Below are 19,920 nucleotides of genomic sequence, written 5' to 3'. Positions count from 1 at the left end.
TCATGAAAGCCAAAATACCCGAATGTCACCTACGTAGGCCTGATTTGGAGAGTGTCAGGGGGGAAAGACCTCGGGTCTAGGTTCAACATCTATTGTCGTATCATTTTTAGGGGCGACAAAGGATGGGGCGGGCACGTGTCACGTCAGAAATTATTCTTTGTGGTGAAGCTTAAGAATGCCAACTGTGGCAATCGGATCTCGAGCATCATGATGCGTCTACAAAATCATGAAAAGCAGAAGGGTGATGTAAGGGAGTGAGATCGCAGGGGTAATGGAGGGTGTGACAGATCTGACTGCCAAGTGACAAGGCTGCCGGCCTCACTGAAGTTCAGCCTTGCGGTCGCCTCCCGTCCATATCCAGGCTTTTGCGGCTTATTGACCACAGAGCAAGAATGTCACCTAGATTATTTCTAACCAGTCGTGTCTCAATCGCCCGCGCGTAACCTTGTCCTACCTCTCCCAAGTATCCTCCGTCACTTGGCGCCCCGTCACACGACAAGGCAGTCATCAACACCTGAGGACGTATACTGAAATTTGTGAGTGAAAAGAAGGAGAGCGAAGAAGAAAGTCGCCATTGTTGAACAAAGGGACACGTCCGCGTGACACTCTGGCACTCTACCATGGTCCATGAGGCGTCTCTTCACTTGTTCGACGTGCATGTGAACAAACATTGCCTGCGACTTCCTTTCCTCGTCCAGCCTTTCCTTTCCGACCGCAAACTACAAGAACTCAATCAACCTTCGAACCGCTCCTGCTTCATCCTGCTGGTTGGTCGATACGCCTTAGTTGTTCTCTTCCTCTCGCGGACCTCGACTTCTCTTCATCCTCCACCCGCAACGACCTCACCACATCTTCTGTTCTGCGTCCCTGTGCATCCTTCCGCGGTTGGTCAAGTGTATTGACATTCACACCAATATCCAGACACAGCCGACACAGACAATATCTCACACTCCGTTCATTCACCATGCCTGGTGAAGGCGCTGTCCACCTTGCGGCCACGACCGATGTCGCCCGCGTCGAAGCACCGGTTACTTTGAGGGCCTACCTGATGTGCGCCTTTGCGGCCTTCGGGGGCATTTTCTTTGGGTATGACTCGGGCTATATCAACGGCGTGATGGCGATGAAATTTTTCATTCATGAATTCACTGGCGAGCCGTATCCCGAGGCAGATGCGACGGCCGCAGAGACTGCGGCTTTTGTCATCCCTTCGTGGCGCCAGTCCCTGATCGTGTCAATCCTGTCTTGTGGTACCTTCTTCGGTGCAAGTAGGGCGTCCCTGAGTCTTATTTTCTATATCAAGCACTGACTTCGTCTTTCCAGTCATTGCCGGTGACCTCGCCGACTTCATTGGTCGTCGAACCACCGTCATTGCCGGTTGCGTCGTGTTCTGCGTCGGCGCCGCCCTCCAGACTGCTGCCACAGCTTACGGTCTTCTCATCGCCGGTCGTCTCATAGCTGGATTCGGTGTTGGTTTTGTGTCCGCCATAATCATATTGTACATGTCGGAAATCTCCCCCCGCAAGGTCCGGTAAGTCTCGCTAAAGGCTCACAAGTTTTGGCTCGGGTGTCCAGTGCTGATGAACAACGCAGTGGCGCTCTTGTTTCCGGGTACCAATTCTGTATCACTCTCGGTCTGCTGTTGGCGTCGTGCGTTGTCTACGGCACCGAAAATTATACCGACTCTGGTTCATACCGAATTCCCATTGCTCTCCAAATGCTCTGGGCGATTATATTGGCCGCAGGACTGCTCACCTTGCCCGAATCTCCACGATATTTTGTCAAACGCGGCAACCTAGACAAAGCAACCAACGCTCTTGCTCGTCTCCGAGGCCAGCCTCGCGTGTCCGAGCTGATCCAGCAGGAGCTGGCAGAGATCGTCGCCAATCATGAGTATGAGCTGCGAGTCATTCCCCAAGGGGGCTACTTTGCCAGTTGGGCCAGCTGCTTCAAAGGCAGTCTCTTCAAACCGAGCTCGAACCTGCGTCGAACGATTTTGGGTACTTCTCTGCAGATGATGCAGCAGTGGACAGGAGTCAATTTCATCTTTTACTTGTAAGTCGCCTTTGGCAACTTTGCCTGTTTCTTGCAGGAGAGCATCCTCCAAGGCTTTGTCGGCTGTCCGATGCTAACGGTAATCTAGTGGCACCACTTTCTTCACCCAGCTCGGAACTATTCAGAACCCCTTCCTGATTTCTCTAATCACAACTCTCGTGAATGTCTGTTCAACTCCGCTATCTTTCTGGATCATTGAGCGATTCGGTCGTCGTTCAATCATGATCTGGGGTGCTGTCGGTATGGTCGTGTGCCAGTTCGTCGTCGCAATCGCTGGAACTTCCGACGGCCACAATCCGCAGACTGTCAAGGCTGAGATTGCATTTATCTGCATTTACATCTTCTTTTTCGCAACTACGTGGGGACCCGGGGCCTGGGTGGTGATTGGAGAAGTGTTTCCTCTCCCTATCCGGTCTCGTGGAGTCGGGCTGTCCACCGCCTCGAATTGGCTCTGGAACTGTGTAAGTGAAATATCCGTTTTTGTTTGGTGGCGTCCAGTAACATAGTTCACGTTACAGATCATCGCCGTCATCACACCGTACATGGTGAGTTCTGATAAAGGTAACCTTGGACCCAAGGTGTTCTTTATCTGGGGTTCCCTATGCGGGTGTTGCCTTGTCTATGCCTATTTCCTCATCCCTGAAACCAAAGGTCTTACCCTAGAACAAGTCGACCGGATGTTGGAAGAGACGACTCCGCGGACATCGTCGCGATGGACACCGAAGAGGACATATGCGGCCGAGATGGGAGTTACTGAGGATGGTGAACTCAAGTCAGAGGGCGTTGAAGGTATCCAGTGCAAAGGCTCTGCTGTGTAAGCATCATGCGAATCCCGGGTCAGGGAGCTACGTTCATGGCAAATCAGACACGTCCCCGGGGGCAGACAACAAGCAGCAAGAAAAAGTCAAGAATGTGGGAAATGGCGGCAAAACTTCGGCCGCCGCTCGCTCCCTACTATTACGGCCTGGTGAGGCTGTGCAAGGCTGTGCACGTGGCTTGTTACATGTTTCTTGCTCTGACCATTCCACATCTGTCGGTAGAGAATTACTTGGTACACACTGCGCATTGTTCAATTTGACATTAGCAAGAACACAATGAAATAACGTGGAAATTGAACATTCGATTCCGTCCCACGTGCAATAGCAGAGCCTCTCCGAGCATTCTCAGCTTCTTTGTAGCATCTCCATACAAAAGACTTCATCTTTGGCTCTTTCCTGCTGCTAGCCAGTGCCAATTCCTACATGAGCAACATGGCGGGTAATCCTCGTCCCACTTCTACTCCTGAAGACATCCGAAGCGTGGACAATTTCTCAATGGCTGGTAAGGAAACTACGAAGGAGCCACTCGGCCGTGTTAGAGACTTACATACCCACTTTCTGGTTAGAGGCTGAGCATCAAGACCTCAAAGAGGATGGCATTGCTCATTTCTCGTCTTCATCGAGACTTCAAGCCGCCGAGCTGCTGTTACAATGGAAATCTCGAGCGAATCAGGGTGGCCCAAAAGACTTCCTTAATGCTTTCTGCTGGGAAGAGGATGCCTTGAACGACCCTGCTTTTGATGCAGGTGGCAATGTTGCTCTGAAAGCATATCTTGAAGAACAATTCATTTCTGGGTTTCGGGTCTCCGCTACTGCACCTAGGAGTCAATGGGTCATGTCACTCTTTACCGGGGAATCAAAGCTTCATGTAAGACTTCCCGCATCGGAGAAACACGTCAAACTAATTCCCACCCACCCAGCCAGCAGAGGTCTCAGGTGCTTCCAAGGATCCAAATCTACAGCTCCTGGGCATCCCCCGCGAGATCCGAGACAAGATTGTCCGGTATGTCTTGGTGGGTGAAGAGGAAATCCCTTTACGCTTCAGGAGCTATGCTTTCGCGGAGAGATCGTCTGACACTTTTGGACTGAACCGCAAAATGGATGACACGGTCCGTAAACATGATCGCACGGTCACGCAGATGTGGAAACCCGACGGACAGGTCCACGCCCTAGGTCTGCTCTTCACTTGCCGCCAACTGTACGAAGAGGGGCGTGTGATATTCTACGGTGAGAACGTGTGGGTCGACACGAGTGCTGGGGACTTCCCAACATTCTATTCGGAAGGGAATTCCTACATGTCCAGAAGCAACGCGGCGTTAGTGAAAAAGGCGAGGTTGCAACGCTGTCTGTCCTTCCCAGATGGTCTGGATGGGAGGCTCGACGCGTTCACCCCGTTTGCCTGCAACTGGCTTCCAAACCTCCAAAAGCTCCGGCTCAGATTTTATGTATTTAAGGCTTCGCCATCAGACCCTTCGACGATCTACGCCTTCGTGAAAGAGAGATTTCTGATGACCGCTGCCGACATGACACAAAACCACCCAACCTTGAAGAAAGCGATCTGGAACACTGATAGTCTTGCTCCCTACAAATTTTCTCTCAATTTCGGCGCCGAGCTAACGGTCCCTGGTTACAGCGATGAAGAGCTGTTCAAGGTTCGGACGGAGGAGATTGACGAAGAGGGACGCCGGCATTTCATTCCCAAGGTATGTTAGGGACGCTTCTCTGGCAGGAGTGCCACAGCTTCCTTTGGCGCTCCTAGTGTGCTAAATGTTCCCCCACACTATTGGCGAGAAAGGGACGATTGGAACAAAAATGGAGCTAATACTTCTTTTTCATTTCATAGAACCTCATCTTGGACTGTCAGAAGATCCGCCAGACTGACCGGGCCGATCTATCACGCCTACAACCCTGGGACCTTGCCCTTCCGGAGACAGCGACCTCGTCTGAGCCGCTCGCGTGAAGATAGGGGATCCCTTCGCCATTAAGCAATCTCCAATGCGGGAAGAGCATTATCTTCCAAATGACTAAAATTTGGCATGAGGGCAGGGAAACAGTTCTAGCTATTGCCGCACCACTTGGACATCGCCCGATAGCTTGTCCGGGGTTGAGCCATGGCGCTTCGTTTGGTACAGGGGGTAAAGCAATATGAATCTGTCGGTAGTTCATGATACAGCCCCGTTTGTCTATATCCTAGTTCTCTATGGGCGTTCAAGATCAGAGAGCCCCAAACTCAAACTGGCGAGAGGAAAAAAAATAATCGCCCAATAAAAGAACATCTATAATTTCGCCTTGGTCCACGGCTCGCCCACCAAGGTCAAACCGGTCACGTTCTCCAGCTCTCTGACGGCATCCTTGGATTTGCCCAGCACCACCCTGATCGTCCTAATGCCCAGGCTCTTGGCCGTCTTGAGGTTCTCGCCGATGTCGTCCAGAAACACAATGTCCTGCGGCCTGATGTCGCTGCCCCATTTGTCGCGGATCAGCTGCAGCGCGTGCTCGTAGATGTCGCGGTTGGGTTTCCTCATGCCGACGTGGGCGCTGGACACGAAGATCTCAAACACCTGGCGCACGTCGTCGGGCGAGGGGTCGTTGAACGGATGGCCCTCCGGGTAAACGGTCGTATTTGACAGGGCGGCGAGCTTGTACCGGCCGTCGGCTTTCAGCTTGAGCAGTGCCGGGTACATCCACGGGTCCGGGTTGCGCGAGTGGCTCATCATGGTCCAGTACAGGGCCTCGGCGTCGATGTCCGGCACGGGCGGCAGCTTTGAGGCGTCCGTGAGCGAGAGCTTGTCGCGGTGGAATTGCGCCCACAGGTCCGGACGCTGCAGGTCGGCCTTGAACAGGCGAAAGTACTCTGCGTTGTTCGGGATTTCGCCCCGTTCCAGCTTGTGCCAGGCTCCGTTGGGCGTCAGCGCCCGGATTGAGTAGTTGATGTAGCCGGTGGGAATGCCCTGCTTGATCTCGTAGTCGAGGATGGCTTGGAAGGGGGATTGGACCTAGGGCGTGGAAAAGGTCAATACACCCTCTCAGACATACGGCGCTGTCGAGATATAAATTTCCCATTGGCTGTTTTGTTTCTCTCTTTCTTCTCTCTTCTTTCTTCTTTCTCCAGCGTATTGATCCGTCAACCGCGACGGGATCCGGTGGGCATCCAAGCATATTAAACAGCAAGCCGAGGGATTAAAACAGAAAACAGCGAGCTGGAAACTTACGCAAACACCTCCAATATCAAACATGAGCACTCTAGGACGAGATTGCAAGGCCATGATGACGAGAAGCCAAAATCTATCGCAGTGAGAGGGAGAGGGAGAGACTAAAGGAAAAGGAGACTCAACGGAACGCAATTAGTATGAGAGCCACATCAGATCTGATGCATGGTATCTAGATGATGTATCTGAGAAGGCAAAAGACCGGCTCATGCTCTCGCTTGTTCCTTTGGAGATGGCCGAAGCCGCTTCAAGAAATGAGCCGAGGTCATTGATGCTGAACGGCGCGGCCTTCCGAGAGAAAGACTGAAATAACGATGGGTTCGCTTGTGGTATTTGTGCTCCACACTACTGGCTAAAGTGCCCGTGGTTGAGCGCGGTCTTGGCGCGGTGTGTACCCAGTACTCGGGCTCGTCGGTAACTGGAGAAAGAGAGAGCCGGCGACGGCAGCTTCTACTGCAGAGTATTTGTCCGAGACGCGCTCTGCAAGTCTGTAGCGCGTCGCGGGGTCAATGGACAAAATACGCAGCAGCAACAAGAAACCACCTCAACCGATACAAGACACTCTTTTTGAACATGGACGAACCGTCAATCACGGCGCTCAAAGCAGCCTTCATCCGCTCGCAGGTCCGCCACCTGGAAACCCCCCTGGAACCGCCGACTCAATGGCAGGATCTCCTCCCCGAGCCCGCAGAAGGCCGTCTCACCGACAAAATGATCCAGGATCTCGTTTCGAAAGGTAATACAATACAGATGCATTTGTCCTAAAGAACAACAACAATTGAACATCCCCCGGCTGCCCATGAAATAAGCTGAATAGTGACTTGGCGATGTTATTGTTTGACACGTTTTTCGCTGACGAAACTCGCGCAATAAACATTTTGCAGTCAACGACAAAATCAAACGGCACAACCGCCTCATCTTCTCCACGCAGTCCCAGCGCCACGTCGCCGAGCAGATCGAGTCGTTGTACTGGACGCTCGTGTCCGCGGACGACGCGGAGCGCGGCGCAGACCCCGACCTCGACACGGTCGCAATCCGTAGGGACGCCGACCTCACCGACTCGGAAGTCATCGCGTCTTTGCCGCAGGACTATGACGGCGGCCTCCATCTACACCCGGACCACAGACCTCGGGAGCGGGAAGGGCGAGAGGGACCAGGGGGTGCGGAACGTGAAGAACGGTACACCCGCATGCGCGAAGAACTGCTGTCGCTCAGCCAGCAGAGAGATGCGTTGAAAGGGAAACTTACACAGTATCGACATTTGCAGCAGTTGATGGAGCCGCTGCGCGAGCCGCAAGAGAACATTCAGCCAAACCTGGTCACAAGGGACGGTGAGTTGAGCCAAGAATTAGCCCGCGTGAGGGTTCTGCTGGCGAGAGTGACGGCACAAGTTGGTGAGATGGGGAAAACGACGAGGCCTCGCGAAGAGGGGCAGCCAAAAGCCGCCCAGACAGATCAACAGAAATTGGCACGAGTCATGGGATGGGGCGAAGTCGGCTGAAGACCATCTCAGACAATCATACCAACCCAAGTTCGGCCTATATAAGTACATCAGCCACCCTCCTTGTGTCAAAGCACTCTTAGACACCCAGGACGCCGTGACAAAACATGTTACCGCCTCGATCCCGGTGTCAAATTTATTCATTCATCATCAGCCTCCTCCACCGTTGGGGCAACATGTCGTTTAGCTGCGGTCGACGTGGCAGCAGGCTCAACTGCAGACGTGACGGTGGCACCATTCGAGGGCGGCACCACCGCCGGAGCCGTATTTTTCTCACCTCCACCACCAGCGGCAGCGGCAGCGGCTAGCTTTTTCTGAGCTTTCCTGGCCTTCTTCTCCTTCTTCTTTCGCTTGATATCCTCCTTCGTTTCATGCCAGCCCCACAGCGGCCGGAAACTATCGAAGAAGCCCACATCTTCAAAGAGGTTGGGATATAGCCATAGTCCAGGTGGGACAAGGAAGAAGGTGATGATAAAGAGGATCAGGCGGAAGATAGCCATGGCAAAGAACAAACCAATCAGCCCCATCATGCCGACCGAAAGGTACCACACGCCCTGTCTCAATACGAGCGGCCAGAGCGGGAAGAGAACTGCTGCGAAGACCAAGACAACAACCAATGCTGCCCACAGTTTAGTCTTCCACTGCGATCCCTCATACAACCAGACGTAATGCATCATAGGGTCAAAATCCTGCTGTTGCTCGATCTTGACTTCCCACAACCCCTTGACTCGTTTCTCTTTCTTGGGTTTGGGGTGGTTGTGTCCCTCATGTGGATCCTTTTTGGAAACCCGCAAAGCGAGCATCGAGAGGGGGAGGAGTTGCAGGGCTGCACGGGCATCCACGTCATTCTCGACTTTGGGCAATAAGGGCTCCTTCTTTTGGGCCTTCTTGTAGGTGTCGGAGTTCAGGGCACGGAATGCACGTTTGACTGTACAGGGTCATGGTCAGCGGTGAACGATGGTATGGGACGAATCATTATGTCATACCTTTGAACATATCCTTCCTCTCGCTATTCAAGATACATGTTCTAGTTTTCAAATCCTGGGAACGTAGAAACTTCGCGACTGCCAGCGCCTCGGGTTTAGCCTCGACCTTCGCATTCAACGGGATATGTTGGGCCTGCTGCCCGGGCGGCGGTCCTCGTGGTTGTCCTTGTGCTTGCCCGCCCTGTGCCTGTTGTTGCTGCTGAGCCGCTTGTTGCTGGCGCATGAACTGCTGTCTAGCCTCTTCCTGCTTCATCTGCACAAACTGCTGAGGGGTCATTCCCGCTTTGGCGGCTTCGGCCTCGATCTGTTGTCGTTGGAAGGCTTGAAATTGAGGTATGGTCATTCCGCGCTTTTGGGCTTCCATGGCAATCAATTGTTGGATTTGTTGCGGGCTGAAGGGTTGGGCGCCCGGCGGAGGGCCGCCTGGGGATGCCATGGTTGCAAGGGTCAGGTAGCGGAGAGGATTGCGAAAGAGTGAGGGAAGTGGGTGTGCGTGTGAATGATCGGTTCGATGTGTTAGGCTTCTACAAAGGTATAATTCAATCTGGCTCGAGAGAAGCGAAAGTCGTCGGTGTACTGACAGAGGGTGACTTGGGCACTTGGAGAAGACACGGTTTGCGATGAGACCAAAGTGAGAGGCGCCAAAAATTCCCATGAACAAGCATTTGCACCATTTGTCCCTGCGCCTACGCTGGCGCCACTGACTTCAGCCTCGTCGCCAAGACCGTGGCTGTGCAGTATCTTATGGCTGAACCTCGTCGCCATCCTCGCGCGACTTGCACAACATCCACAACGATCGCGGTATTCAGCATTCCGGGTTCACAGAGGAATTCACTAATATTGATATGTACTTGACCTTGATGTACAGGAGGATCACGTCTCTGTTTGCAGGATAAGGGGTCTTTCCGCGACGAAATTCTATCGCCATTGTCAACTTGACTCCAACCCGTCTTTGCTCCTTTCCTCATTGCTGGAAGAAGTGGACTACCTCAAACCCCTTCAACATGTCAAGACGCCGCTCTGACCGATGACGACGCTCCAATACCAACCTGATCCGGCGGCGGAACCGGATGACCACTGGGGGACTGTGTTCCTAGTGAGTTTCCAGCTTCAAGGCTCTAAATGCTCGTTTCCACTGATTGATCCAGTCTATGCGAGATGCGTCAGGGCAAATCCCCATTAATTACATAACATATCCAGGAGTTTACGTTACAGAAGCCTGCTTTGCCAATGGAGTCTACGATGACCTCCCGACTCAAACATGTATTTCGGATCTGTTTGCAAGCCAGTTCCGCCGTTTGATCATTGATCTATACTGGGACAACATCAATCGCCAATTCAGTCTGTGTCCAGTCGAGCTTCCGCCGCTGGTAGGCAATGCGACTGCTGGTTACAGCGTGGATACGTCGGCTCTATATTCAATCACGGCGTCGACTTCCCTTACCACTCCTCTTCCAACCCCCACAGCAGGGTCAAATGCAACGGTGTCTCTTGCTCCTCCTCTCGAAAAGCGGCAGTCTTCGTCACCCTTGGTCGGCAACTCTACGTCGCTGATTGCCACGACCACTCCCACAAGCAGCCGTAGTACCACAATTTCCACGAGCGATGTGGCCATCCCAACCTCAACTGGTGTTACAGGTGGAACTTTACTCCAATTGGGACCTTACATGTGTAGCCTGGATTTGAACATCGGTGCCGTCATTTCCTTGTACACTGATTACTTTGACCAAACCTCAGACACCATCTCGGCACGATTACAGTTCCTTGACATCAAGTTACACGCCGCGGCGCCATTCACCAATCCTTCCTCGCCTGCACAGACACCAATGCCGGGCCGACTGCCTCGTTCTGATGAGCTTATAGGAGCCCAGTTTGAAGCTGCGCTCAGCAGGAATATATACACTCCTCAAAACTTACAAGATGATCGAAAAGATCTGAACAAGTCGTGGTTCCGTGATGATTACAAAGTACCCACAGATGCAAATTACTTTCGTACGGTGGAAGCAGAAAAGGACGGCATCGTTTCAACACCAGACGGCTGGCCTGGACAAAACTGGATCCTCCTCACTGACAGCCGAAGGCTCCTACTGAGCTGGGATGAAATCGATCCACAGATGGCAGAGTATGACTTTGTGAGCGAGTCGAGCAACGTCTTCAACGCGAGCGAGCTGATTCCAACTCCGCCTGTCGAGTGGAGCGACAGCGGGGAGGTGACCTCAGGCTGCTATTACCATTCAGGTGAAACGACTGTCGCTCAGACCAATGCATCTTGGGCGGTTGCAGCCATCCAGGACACGAGCTCAAATGCTCTCCCCATCCTTGCCGAAGACTTAACGGCATGCGGCTTCTCGTCCATCATGAAAATGACGCTTGGCAGTTCGTCCGTTCAGAACAATTTGATCTCCTACCAGAGTTTTGCACAATCAACGGTGTTTGGATGGGCTCCAGGAGAGCCACGAAATACGACTTCAGCCAACGGCAAGAACACAAATGACGACCTTCGGTGTGCAGTGATCGACGCAACTAGCCGATACCAGGGACGTTGGCGGTTGGAGTCGTGCCAGAAATCACGGAGAGCTGCATGTCGCATTGCAGGCCAACCATATGCATGGCGTCTTTCCACGTTCGATGTTCCATATAGTGCGGCTCCAGATGCATGTCCAGAAGATACCTCGTTCGACCTCCCGAGGACGGGGCTTGAAAACACATACTTGCACCGGCAGATATTGAACGACACGAATCCGCGAGATGATGGTTCAGACGGGATCTTGTCAGGTGTCTGGATCAATTTTAACTCTCTAGACCAAGCCAACTGCTGGGTGCTCGGCGGTCCCAATGCAACATGCCCTTACTCCGACTTTAAGCAGGAAGAACAGCAGAGACAGATCCTCATTCCGACGATAGCGGCACTGATCATCCTGATACTGAGCGTATTGACGATCCTGGTCAAATGTAACCAGAACCGAAGGAATAGCAGAACGCGGAGAAGAGGAGATAATGGGTGGGAGTACGAGGGCATTCCGTCCTGAGGGCCCAGAGCAACACTGAATATTCATTTTACACTTGACATGTGATTAATGCTGTGTCTTTCCTCGTTGGGTCTCCACTCTCCATTCTCCATCAATGTCGCCATCGACCGAGTGCCCGCCCCATACTGTGTCGGATCAACTCTGCTCCGCTTTAGCGATTTTCGGCGACTTTTCATCAAGAAATGACAAGGCGATGACTCAGCGGCGAGGTGCCTTTGTACCCCTGGCGTCTCCACCGGGCGTAGCCTTGCCTTACACTCGCCCTGTTGACAAACCAGTATCAGGACAGTCGGCATTGATGTCTTGCTGGATTTCAAACCGAAGAACTAACCAAGCTTCCGACCACGGAATCTACAATGCGGAGACATACGAGACAGGCCCTTGACCAATCCACAGCGGAATTTAGCTCTGCAACGGAATGTTGGGAGATTGTATTTTCGAGTCTACAGCACCGACACTGTCAGATACGAAGCATGTCCGCGGGCGGAAGCTGACGGTTGGGAATATAATAAGGGACTCGACTCTGTAGGAGAAGAGCTTTTTCTCTTCCTCCCTCCATCTCAAGCCGATCACACCATTTCGCGAAGCAACTCCGACATCCGCAACCAGCTACAGACACGGGAAGCAACTCCACATCCCCATTGAATCCAGACCAGCCCCACATTTCACATATCAGGATACTTAGATATCGTCTTATTCTGCCCGCTGTCGTGTGTCCACAGACAAGCACTCTTTCAGATTGTTCAGAGGAGAATCACCAACACTGGTCTTCCGCTACAGTGCACATTATGGCCCCTCTAAAAGTCGCCGTCGCCGGAGCTACAGGAAACCTCGGCCTCCCGGTCGTCAACGCACTTGTTGCGGCCAACTACCCCATCACCGTGCTGACCCGCAAGGGGAGCAACAGCGCCTCCAAACTCCCCCAGTCCAGCAACATCACAATCAAAGAAGTCGATTACAGCTCCATACCCGAACTCACAGCAGCTCTTGAAGGGGTCAAAGTGGTGGTCTCCACCCTCGCAACCACCAGCGTGGGCGAACAGAATCCTCTAATCGACGCTTCCGTCGCCGCCGGGGTGGAAAGATTCCTCCCATCCGAGTTTGGCAGTGATACATGTAACCCGAAGACCGCTGCTCTCCCGGTATTCAAGTACAAAGTCGCAACGCAAGACTACCTCAAGGCGAAGGTCAAGGAGAACCCTAATTTCAGCTACACGTTGGTGATCACTGGGCCCTTTTTCGACTGGGGTCTCCAGCATGGCTTCGTCTTGAATCCGGCCAAACACTCTGGCACGCTATACAACGGCGGCGATGCGAAGTTCTCGACCACGACGCTGAAATCGATTGGTCAAGCAGTGGTCGGAGTCATTGAACATCTCGCCGAGACCGCCAACCGCCCGGTGTACGTGAACGACACGGTCACCACGCAGAACAAACTGATCGCCTACGCAAAGGAGAAGGACGGGAAAGACTGGGATGCACCTGTGAAGATGACGAAGGTGCTGTACCAGGAGAGCATGGACGAGTTGACCAAGGGCGGAGACATCGGCAAGGCCATGGTCGGGTTCATTCTGAGCGGGATCTTTGGCGGCGAGGAGACCGGCGGCAGTTTCGAGGGCAGGACGGACAACGAGTTGCTGGGCCTCAAGGGCTTGAGTGAACAGGAAGTCAAGGAGATTGTCCAGAGCAACGTGTAAGTCATGGAAGTTCCTTTCTTCATTGAGGATGACGACAACGACATTGCTCCCCCGAGAAGAAGAGGTTTACTCTCCAAAGAAGTCGAAAGGGTCTGCAGACAGGAGAAATAGGATGCGGCAGAAGGAGATAGATAGGAGTCCAGTAGTAGTTAACAACTCAGACAGACAGGCAGAGAAAACGAAGACGGATGCCAAATTGTGAATGGATCTCAAAAGCAAGGAGAGAAAACAAAGCGTTTCATTTGTGTTAACATCAAAAATGATTCATTCTTATCATAATCCCATGAAGACGGACACACGAGGTACTCGCCCGCCCGGCCGCCCCGAATGCTGCGTTTCGACAATTATTGTAAAATAGACCAAAAAAAGCATCCAAGATGAATAAAATAACTAGCTACTAGACCTTCCCCCCCCCCCTCTTCGGGCAAGAAACGTACGTCGATTTGCAGGGGTTCCAGTCCCTCAGATTCATATGGCGGCCGCCCTTTGGGCCTTGAGTAACGTGTGCTGTGCCTCCAAACAAATGTATCCAGAGAGCATGGGCTAGGGCAAAACAAAACGACAAATTGACAAGAAGAAAGAGACAGTTAAATCCAGATCAGGCCATCCTCGTCGACGCAAGCCATCGCTGCTGCTACTGGCCTTAAGCAGACCCTCCTCCTCCCTTCCTCCCGTCCGTGCCGGAGCTCAGGGTATTTCTCCGGGTCATAGGCGCAAGGATATGCTACTATGAACGGCGTACCAGGGCTCGTCATTGTCTTTGCCGTCGTCATTGTTGTGTTTTTTATCGTCGTCGTCCTATGCAGCAGCAACATCCCACAGCCGTTTGATTGGTTATTCACCCTTCTTTCTGGATCTATGGCGAATGACGGCCGCGTAGGTCGCTGAGGCGGATACGTGCTTTGCGCCGACTTGGCCTTGCTAATGCTCCTGTTCTTGCTCTTATCCTCGCTCGCGGCGCCCAGACGCTTGGTTTTCGGTCCTGAACAATTCTTGTCTCGACGTCCTGTTGCAGGACTCACGGGCAGGTACAAGTCGAGAATCTCGTCAATGTCTGTGTGGAGTCGGTCCGTGCCCTTTTCTTTTTCATTTTCTCGCTGTTCCCTTTTTCCGACTCTGCCCTCTTGGTATAGTGATCCCGCACAACCGCAGTCTTGATTCGAACAAGCGTCGTGGTCATCGCAGCAGATGGAGGGCAAGGGCGGCAAAGCCTTTTCTTTAGATCTTCTACTAGAGGGCCCAGTGAATGGCCTGGATTCGACCTGTCTTTCCTTTTTTGCTGCGGCTGCATCGCCTTCTCCTTCAGCATCGCAGTAGATAGTGGACCAAGACGACTGAAGTGATTTTGACTCTGGAAATTGGTCGCTCAGAACACAAAGAAGGTCACAGTTACTGCGGCTCCGTGGAGCCTCGTTCTCTCCTTTGGTGGCAGTGGCTGGCGGTGCAGCTCTCAGGTGCCGCTGCGTTAACCTCAAGGGTCGTGGCACTAGTGGCATTGAGTCCGAATGAAAGGACGGGCATGCGTTCACTCTTATTGCAGGCTCGAGACTCGCCGAGGGTTCCTGGTCCGATGTAAATGGGCCAGTGAAGACTTGATGAGGTCGTTTATTCTGACATTTGGACTTGTGTGGGCTCGAATCGTCGTCGTGGCTTTTGCCCTCGTCACTGTATTGAGTCGGAAACGACAGATGAGGGTCGGGAAGGGGTCGAAGCGAAGACATCCAGTATCGAATAGGATCGGAAGAAGCCAAGTCAGCTTCCAACCCTGCGCTCCAGTGTGTATGTTTACCAACTTCGGCATTAAGGGCACCCACAGCGGCCTGCTCGACAGCGTCAGTGGGTGGATGCAGGGAGGCTGCATGTTCTTTTTCGTGCTCGAGCGCAGATGCTTCCTCCAGTTTTTTACATCTGACAATTTCCTCGCCATTGCTCTGACTGTACACACTCCGGTCGTCACCTGCGCCAGCGTCTGACGAATTATTGCTGAACTGATCCTCCGCCCATTGTTTGGGGATGACCTTGCTCCAGCCGTCGGGATGGGTTCGAGCAAATGTTAGACCTCTCTTGTCCGGATCTAGATCGACCAACTGCTGCTTTCTGCGAGGCTCGGCTTCCCATTCTGAAGGAGGAACTGGCGGAAGATCCGAGAGGTATCCATCCTTGAAGGGATCTCCCGACCCGTGTTGAGGCTTCGGCTGGAATGATCTTTGACCACACAAAGACTCTGGCCGGAGAGGAATCGGCGGGCTGATTTTCACCTTCCTTTTTGTAGTGACATCTGGAGCCGACGGCCACCGACAAGGTTTTGCAACAGCCTCTTTGTGGGTTTCAACTATTTGTGAATGAGATTCAGCACGGTATCTCTTAGATCGAAACAGGGGCCATGATAAGATCGAATTCTTTCGCTGCAAGCCTTCTGTCGGTCGGCGATTAGGATTGATCGTCGACGTCCTTGATAGTGGCCTGTGGTGGGATGTACGCCAGCTTTGAGGGGAGTTTTGCGTGGCCGGCGTAGCTGTTGAGCTTTTACAGCGACGTGATAGTGAGAGAGCCATGATTCTGGAGTCCCATGAGAGCAGGGTGAGGTCTCACTGAATCGGCTTTGATGATTTGGAGTTGAAGGGGGATCCATAGATGCACCTCAGAGATCTTCCTCGGGTCAGTTTCCAAAGCCATACATACCAAAATCAAATTCAAGTAGCCAATATTTCGTGGATCCGTTTGTCCAAGCAGAGCAATCAGAGGTGATGAGGTCGGAAAACGGTTGTGGTTGTCGTGGCTTCACCAACCCGCCGTCACTGGTTCGAGAACCTCTAGAAAAGCATGACATGCGGACAGCCCGTGACACGTCGACGACCTGAGCAATCCTTGTGTCAAAATTGGTGGTTGACGTGCTAACATGTGAGAAGGAGCCATATTTGCAAAGGCTTCGTGTCATGGCGCATCTGCTGCAGTGAAGCGCGGACCAGAGAGATTAGTGAAGCATAAGCCAACTTCTTTTTTCCTTGACCCCGCAGATAGGGAGCTCCTGCTTTGATTTACCAGTAGATCATTGATCAGGTTTGACCCCTGTAATATGAAACAGTTTCGTTTGCAGAATAGACTCCGTTGAGATCTCGACACCGGCTGAAAAAAGAGCGTCATGAAAAAGACAAAATAGCCTGCTTTCAGGCCGGAATGCTATTGGCAGGGTAGACATCAATATATACTTTCGATCTGGATTGTGGTGACAGACGCATAAGCTAATCAGAAAGTCAAAGTTTTGCTTTGAGCCACGACTTGATGGCCTGTCCTTGCTCGGTTTCAGCAGTGTCATTAAACCGCAAGTGGATGATGGGGGCAATATGTGCCTCATTCTGCCCAACCACATGAGTGATGGAGTCTGGATTGACGGACTTTCGAGATGCAGGGTTAGCACGTTTCACTGAAGGAGCTGGTGGCGCTCAACCCAGGAGACGAATAGAGACACGCACCTTATACTTTTCCACCCATGCACCAATCGAGTCATGGAGGATCTCATTCCCTCCGGATACAACCAGAAAATGCTCAACCTTGGCATCTTTCCACCACTCCGCTGGAGCGGTGAGCGGCTCTGCGAAGGGTGTCGTTGGCTGTCCCGCAAGGTAATCACCCGACCACTTTCCGCCAGCATGGGTGGTGACAATGTCCCTGTGGCGGTTCCTTTTCTCGCTCTCCCAGTCTAGGTTGAAGCTCGTCCATGGGGCCACGGCCATAATACCTTTGAGCTTCTCTCCATCAGCCAATTTGAGCTCGGGGAACTCGGAATATGGGTGCATGATTTGCGACAAAACTCCGAGGCACATGTTCCCGCCAGCGGAGTCGCCAGCGAGCATGATTTCCGATGCTGGTCGCTTCAGATCTTCCATGACGTATTTGACTGCTTCGATGGCTTCGTAGATTGGCTTCGGATAAGTGGCGTGCGGTACGAGAGAGTATTCAAGGAACAAGAATGCGATTGAGACGTTGTTGGCCTTGAGATCGTTCTGGACACCGTGCCAGAACTTAATATGGGTGTCATCACCATCGAGGGAGAAACCTCCTCCTATTGAAATATCTGTTAATTGTTGAATTGGTCCAGACAAGGATTATGCTTACCGTGATAATATACACAGACATAGTTGGCAGTGCTCGGGTCGCCCACCCAGAATGCTTTGCATCCCGACTTCAAAGTTACAAATTCCGGTGTAACGCCAGCATCTTTACACCACTTCTCGTAGATCGTTGAGAACGGGGCGCCTATATATCTGCGTCTGTAAGCCGAGTTTCGGGCCAAATGTCGACGCGCACTCACTGTAATTGAAGCGTGCTGAACCTTTTCATCATCTGACCGTCTGAGTGACAATGCATAGACCTGGAGCTTGACCTGCCTACCTTTCGCACGACGGCATAACTGATATGCTGCTTGTACGTATGAGCTCCTGAATCACCACGGAAAGGGGCAGCCACCGCTGTATATACGGCTGTCCCGACTGGTGTTTTTTTATTAGCCGCAAGGGAAAATTGAACACCTAAAGTGAGACTCACCGAGCGACAGAAGCCCCGGGAAAACATCCAACTTTTCCAGGAGAGACACTTGATGGATAGGCGCAGAGAGCGCCTGGTCGGCCGTGGGAGGGGCTGTCATGTTGACTTTTGACAAACGTAACGAACTGTCGAGACAGAGGGTTCTGGCTCGGCCGTTGCTCACAGTCCCTGGCTGGCAAGGCTATTGATATATGTGAGAAAAGAGCACTTCGGCAAGTGGATATTTGATTGCTCACTGTGCAAGACTGGTCGAAGCACCAGGTGAATGTGAATGAAGGAGGCGTCAGACAGCCTGAAGGAACGTTATCAAGCGAGAGTTGGTGCTGCCCTGGCTTCTCGGCCGTCTTACCTTACGTGGGGTCTGGGGGCGGGACAGCCTGAAGGATGCAGGAACAAGAGCGAGTAGGAGGGAGTCTGGTTCTTACCTTATGCGGGAATCGTCAGCCACTTCTGCTTCAAGTGGAATAGACCATGCTTGGACAATGGCAGCGGAGGAACTTGATAGCCGTGCTGTGGAATATCGGCCGCAGCCTTTGCCCAGCCTTGTTGACGGCCGTGATGCCGAGGTACTTCTGCAATAGGCATAGCGTTGGCGGTTGTTTAGACTACGTTGCCACCTGCCGCGTCTTTGACTTCAGATCGACTTAAAATGCACAACGATAATATATATATATATGTATATCGTCTTCAACCTGTCGACGTCAACCCTTCTTGAAGAGCAAGTCCTGGGTTCTGACTGCGCACCAAGTCGAGATTGCCCACCGTCACCCCAGTCTGTGCTTGACAACGACCATGTTTCCTGGGAGGAAGACACCAATGGCGCTACTCAAAGTGAGGCTCAATGATACCTACCTGCTCAGACTCCAACCAAGGGTCGAAAACTGCAAGGTGAAGGATCTCTCGCATGCGGTCCTGTCTTGGTCAAATACGGTGTTAGGTGAAGACTGAAAGAAAAGACAGACCACCAAGGAAAAGCAAAGCAAAGCAGAGGCAGCTTGCTGTTGAAGAGACACCTTTGTCAGTCGCCATCAGGAGAAATGCGTGACCCAGACAATGGGGAGACTCGGCTCACGTATGTCCAAGCCGTGTCGTTATTTCATTGAGCCTCATTCAGACGCGAACAAAACGGGAAAAGAGAGACAAGCCGCAGTCTTAAGCACCGCTATAGTACTTTGAACCACCTGACTGCATCAGCCGCATCTCAAGCCGCGACAGCAAACACTAGCTTCTCCCAACGCAACAATCTTTCCCTTTTGAGGCGGCAGATCTTGTCATCCAAAACATTCGATCACGCAGAGCACGGACGAACCACTTCTTAGCCTCAGAACCTTGGTGTAGCTTCTAGCTCGAATACAGCATCCACCGAACGCATCCATAAACCAATCCATAATCCTTCATCTTGACCACATCCATCATGGCCAGTCCGACTCCAAACAGCGATCCCTCCAAATCCGCACCCTCCTCGCCAAAGAAAGGGCACGAAACACGTCGCGAATCTGCCTCGGGAGCCACTGCAACCAAGACAACTGATGCCTTCGACGCTCCGGTTTCTCCTAGAAAAGCCAAATCCTACGGTGATCTGTTGAACACTCCGAGTGTCAAACACGGCTCCATCGCCGCCTGGGGCAGCACCTCGGGAAAACTCTACCTCTCTGACCCGCGACTTGACGACCCGAAATCCAGGAGCGGTCTCTCCGACTATTTCTTCGGCTGGGCCAAGGGGAAGAACGAGGCCACCGAGCAAGGAGACGCCACGAAGGAGAAGAACGCCGATGGTGAAGAAAAGGGTAATGATGTCGAATGAACGTAGTCGAATGGGGTGAGTCTGAACACCGAAGTCGAGTTCTAGACAAATCGGACTAACGGACTCTCAGCTTCCAGCTGCTCTCGCTCTCAATCTCTCTCTCGCGGGAGAGTGAGAGAGGGGCCGTGTGCTTTCAGTTACTACGTCTCCACCACATCCAGCAACTTCACAGGCAAACCTGGCAAAATAGCAAGAGGAGTCAGTTACATGCAGAATCAGATCTGAAGGGTGTTCGTTGTTCCCCTGGCATCTTTTCGACTGTGGAAAGGGAGGCTCGCT

At 52.4% G+C, this 19,920-nt stretch overlaps 10 protein-coding genes across 10 annotated transcripts; 6 read left to right on the top strand and 4 right to left on the bottom strand.

The window, feature by feature from the left end:
- Window positions 1-964: 964 nt before the first annotated feature.
- A1O5_03916 (uncharacterized protein) lies at window positions 965-2,870 on the top strand (the record flags this gene model as incomplete). Its single annotated transcript, XM_007744526.1, has 5 exons — window positions 965-1,265; window positions 1,321-1,528; window positions 1,591-2,052; window positions 2,141-2,513; window positions 2,571-2,870. The coding sequence occupies 5 exons, from the start codon at window positions 965-967 to the stop codon at window positions 2,868-2,870; spliced, it is 1,644 nt and encodes a 547-aa protein (XP_007742716.1).
- Window positions 2,871-3,302: 432 nt separating this feature from the next.
- On the top strand, window positions 3,303-4,582 carry A1O5_03915 (uncharacterized protein; the record flags this gene model as incomplete). The annotated part of the gene is made up of 3 exons (XM_007744525.1): window positions 3,303-3,372; window positions 3,437-3,738; window positions 3,791-4,582. The coding sequence occupies 3 exons, from the start codon at window positions 3,303-3,305 to the stop codon at window positions 4,580-4,582; spliced, it is 1,164 nt and encodes a 387-aa protein (XP_007742715.1).
- Window positions 4,583-5,146: 564 nt separating this feature from the next.
- On the bottom strand, window positions 5,147-6,136 carry A1O5_03914 (microsomal epoxide hydrolase; the record flags this gene model as incomplete). Its single annotated transcript, XM_007744524.1, has 2 exons — window positions 5,147-5,866; window positions 6,083-6,136. 2 exons carry the CDS (start codon window positions 6,134-6,136, stop codon window positions 5,147-5,149), a joined length of 774 nt encoding a protein of 257 aa, XP_007742714.1.
- Window positions 6,137-6,652: 516 nt separating this feature from the next.
- On the top strand, window positions 6,653-7,580 carry A1O5_03913 (uncharacterized protein; the record flags this gene model as incomplete). Its single annotated transcript, XM_007744523.1, has 2 exons — window positions 6,653-6,815; window positions 6,964-7,580. The coding sequence occupies 2 exons, from the start codon at window positions 6,653-6,655 to the stop codon at window positions 7,578-7,580; spliced, it is 780 nt and encodes a 259-aa protein (XP_007742713.1).
- A 140-nt stretch (window positions 7,581-7,720) lies between these two features.
- On the bottom strand, window positions 7,721-9,002 carry A1O5_03912 (uncharacterized protein; the record flags this gene model as incomplete). The annotated part of the gene is made up of 2 exons (XM_007744522.1): window positions 7,721-8,508; window positions 8,567-9,002. The coding sequence occupies 2 exons, from the start codon at window positions 9,000-9,002 to the stop codon at window positions 7,721-7,723; spliced, it is 1,224 nt and encodes a 407-aa protein (XP_007742712.1).
- A 591-nt stretch (window positions 9,003-9,593) lies between these two features.
- A1O5_03911 (uncharacterized protein) lies at window positions 9,594-11,595 on the top strand (the record flags this gene model as incomplete). Its single annotated transcript, XM_007744521.1, has 2 exons — window positions 9,594-9,662; window positions 9,715-11,595. The coding sequence occupies 2 exons, from the start codon at window positions 9,594-9,596 to the stop codon at window positions 11,593-11,595; spliced, it is 1,950 nt and encodes a 649-aa protein (XP_007742711.1).
- Window positions 11,596-12,383: 788 nt separating this feature from the next.
- A1O5_03910 (uncharacterized protein) lies at window positions 12,384-13,292 on the top strand (the record flags this gene model as incomplete). Its single annotated transcript, XM_007744520.1, has 1 exon — window positions 12,384-13,292. The coding sequence occupies one exon, from the start codon at window positions 12,384-12,386 to the stop codon at window positions 13,290-13,292; it is 909 nt and encodes a 302-aa protein (XP_007742710.1).
- Window positions 13,293-13,879: 587 nt separating this feature from the next.
- On the bottom strand, window positions 13,880-15,570 carry A1O5_03909 (uncharacterized protein; the record flags this gene model as incomplete). The annotated part of the gene is made up of 2 exons (XM_007744519.1): window positions 13,880-15,497; window positions 15,551-15,570. 2 exons carry the CDS (start codon window positions 15,568-15,570, stop codon window positions 13,880-13,882), a joined length of 1,638 nt encoding a protein of 545 aa, XP_007742709.1.
- A 976-nt stretch (window positions 15,571-16,546) lies between these two features.
- A1O5_03908 (uncharacterized protein) lies at window positions 16,547-17,937 on the bottom strand (the record flags this gene model as incomplete). Its single annotated transcript, XM_007744518.1, has 6 exons — window positions 16,547-16,687; window positions 16,766-17,355; window positions 17,409-17,557; window positions 17,605-17,636; window positions 17,685-17,782; window positions 17,838-17,937. 6 exons carry the CDS (start codon window positions 17,935-17,937, stop codon window positions 16,547-16,549), a joined length of 1,110 nt encoding a protein of 369 aa, XP_007742708.1.
- A 1,314-nt stretch (window positions 17,938-19,251) lies between these two features.
- Window positions 19,252-19,641, top strand: A1O5_03907 (uncharacterized protein; the record flags this gene model as incomplete). The annotated part of the gene is made up of 1 exon (XM_007744517.1): window positions 19,252-19,641. One exon carries the CDS (start codon window positions 19,252-19,254, stop codon window positions 19,639-19,641), a length of 390 nt encoding a protein of 129 aa, XP_007742707.1.
- Between the last annotated feature and the right edge of the window lie 279 nt (window positions 19,642-19,920).

The sequence above is a fragment of the Cladophialophora psammophila genome (assembly GCF_000585535.1).
Source record: "Cladophialophora psammophila CBS 110553 chromosome Unknown aczJe-supercont1.5, whole genome shotgun sequence".
Taxonomy (NCBI): Eukaryota; Fungi; Ascomycota; class Eurotiomycetes; order Chaetothyriales; family Herpotrichiellaceae; genus Cladophialophora; species Cladophialophora psammophila.
Note: the sequence above shows the minus strand (reverse complement) of the source record. Positions and strands in the feature narration are given on the sequence as shown.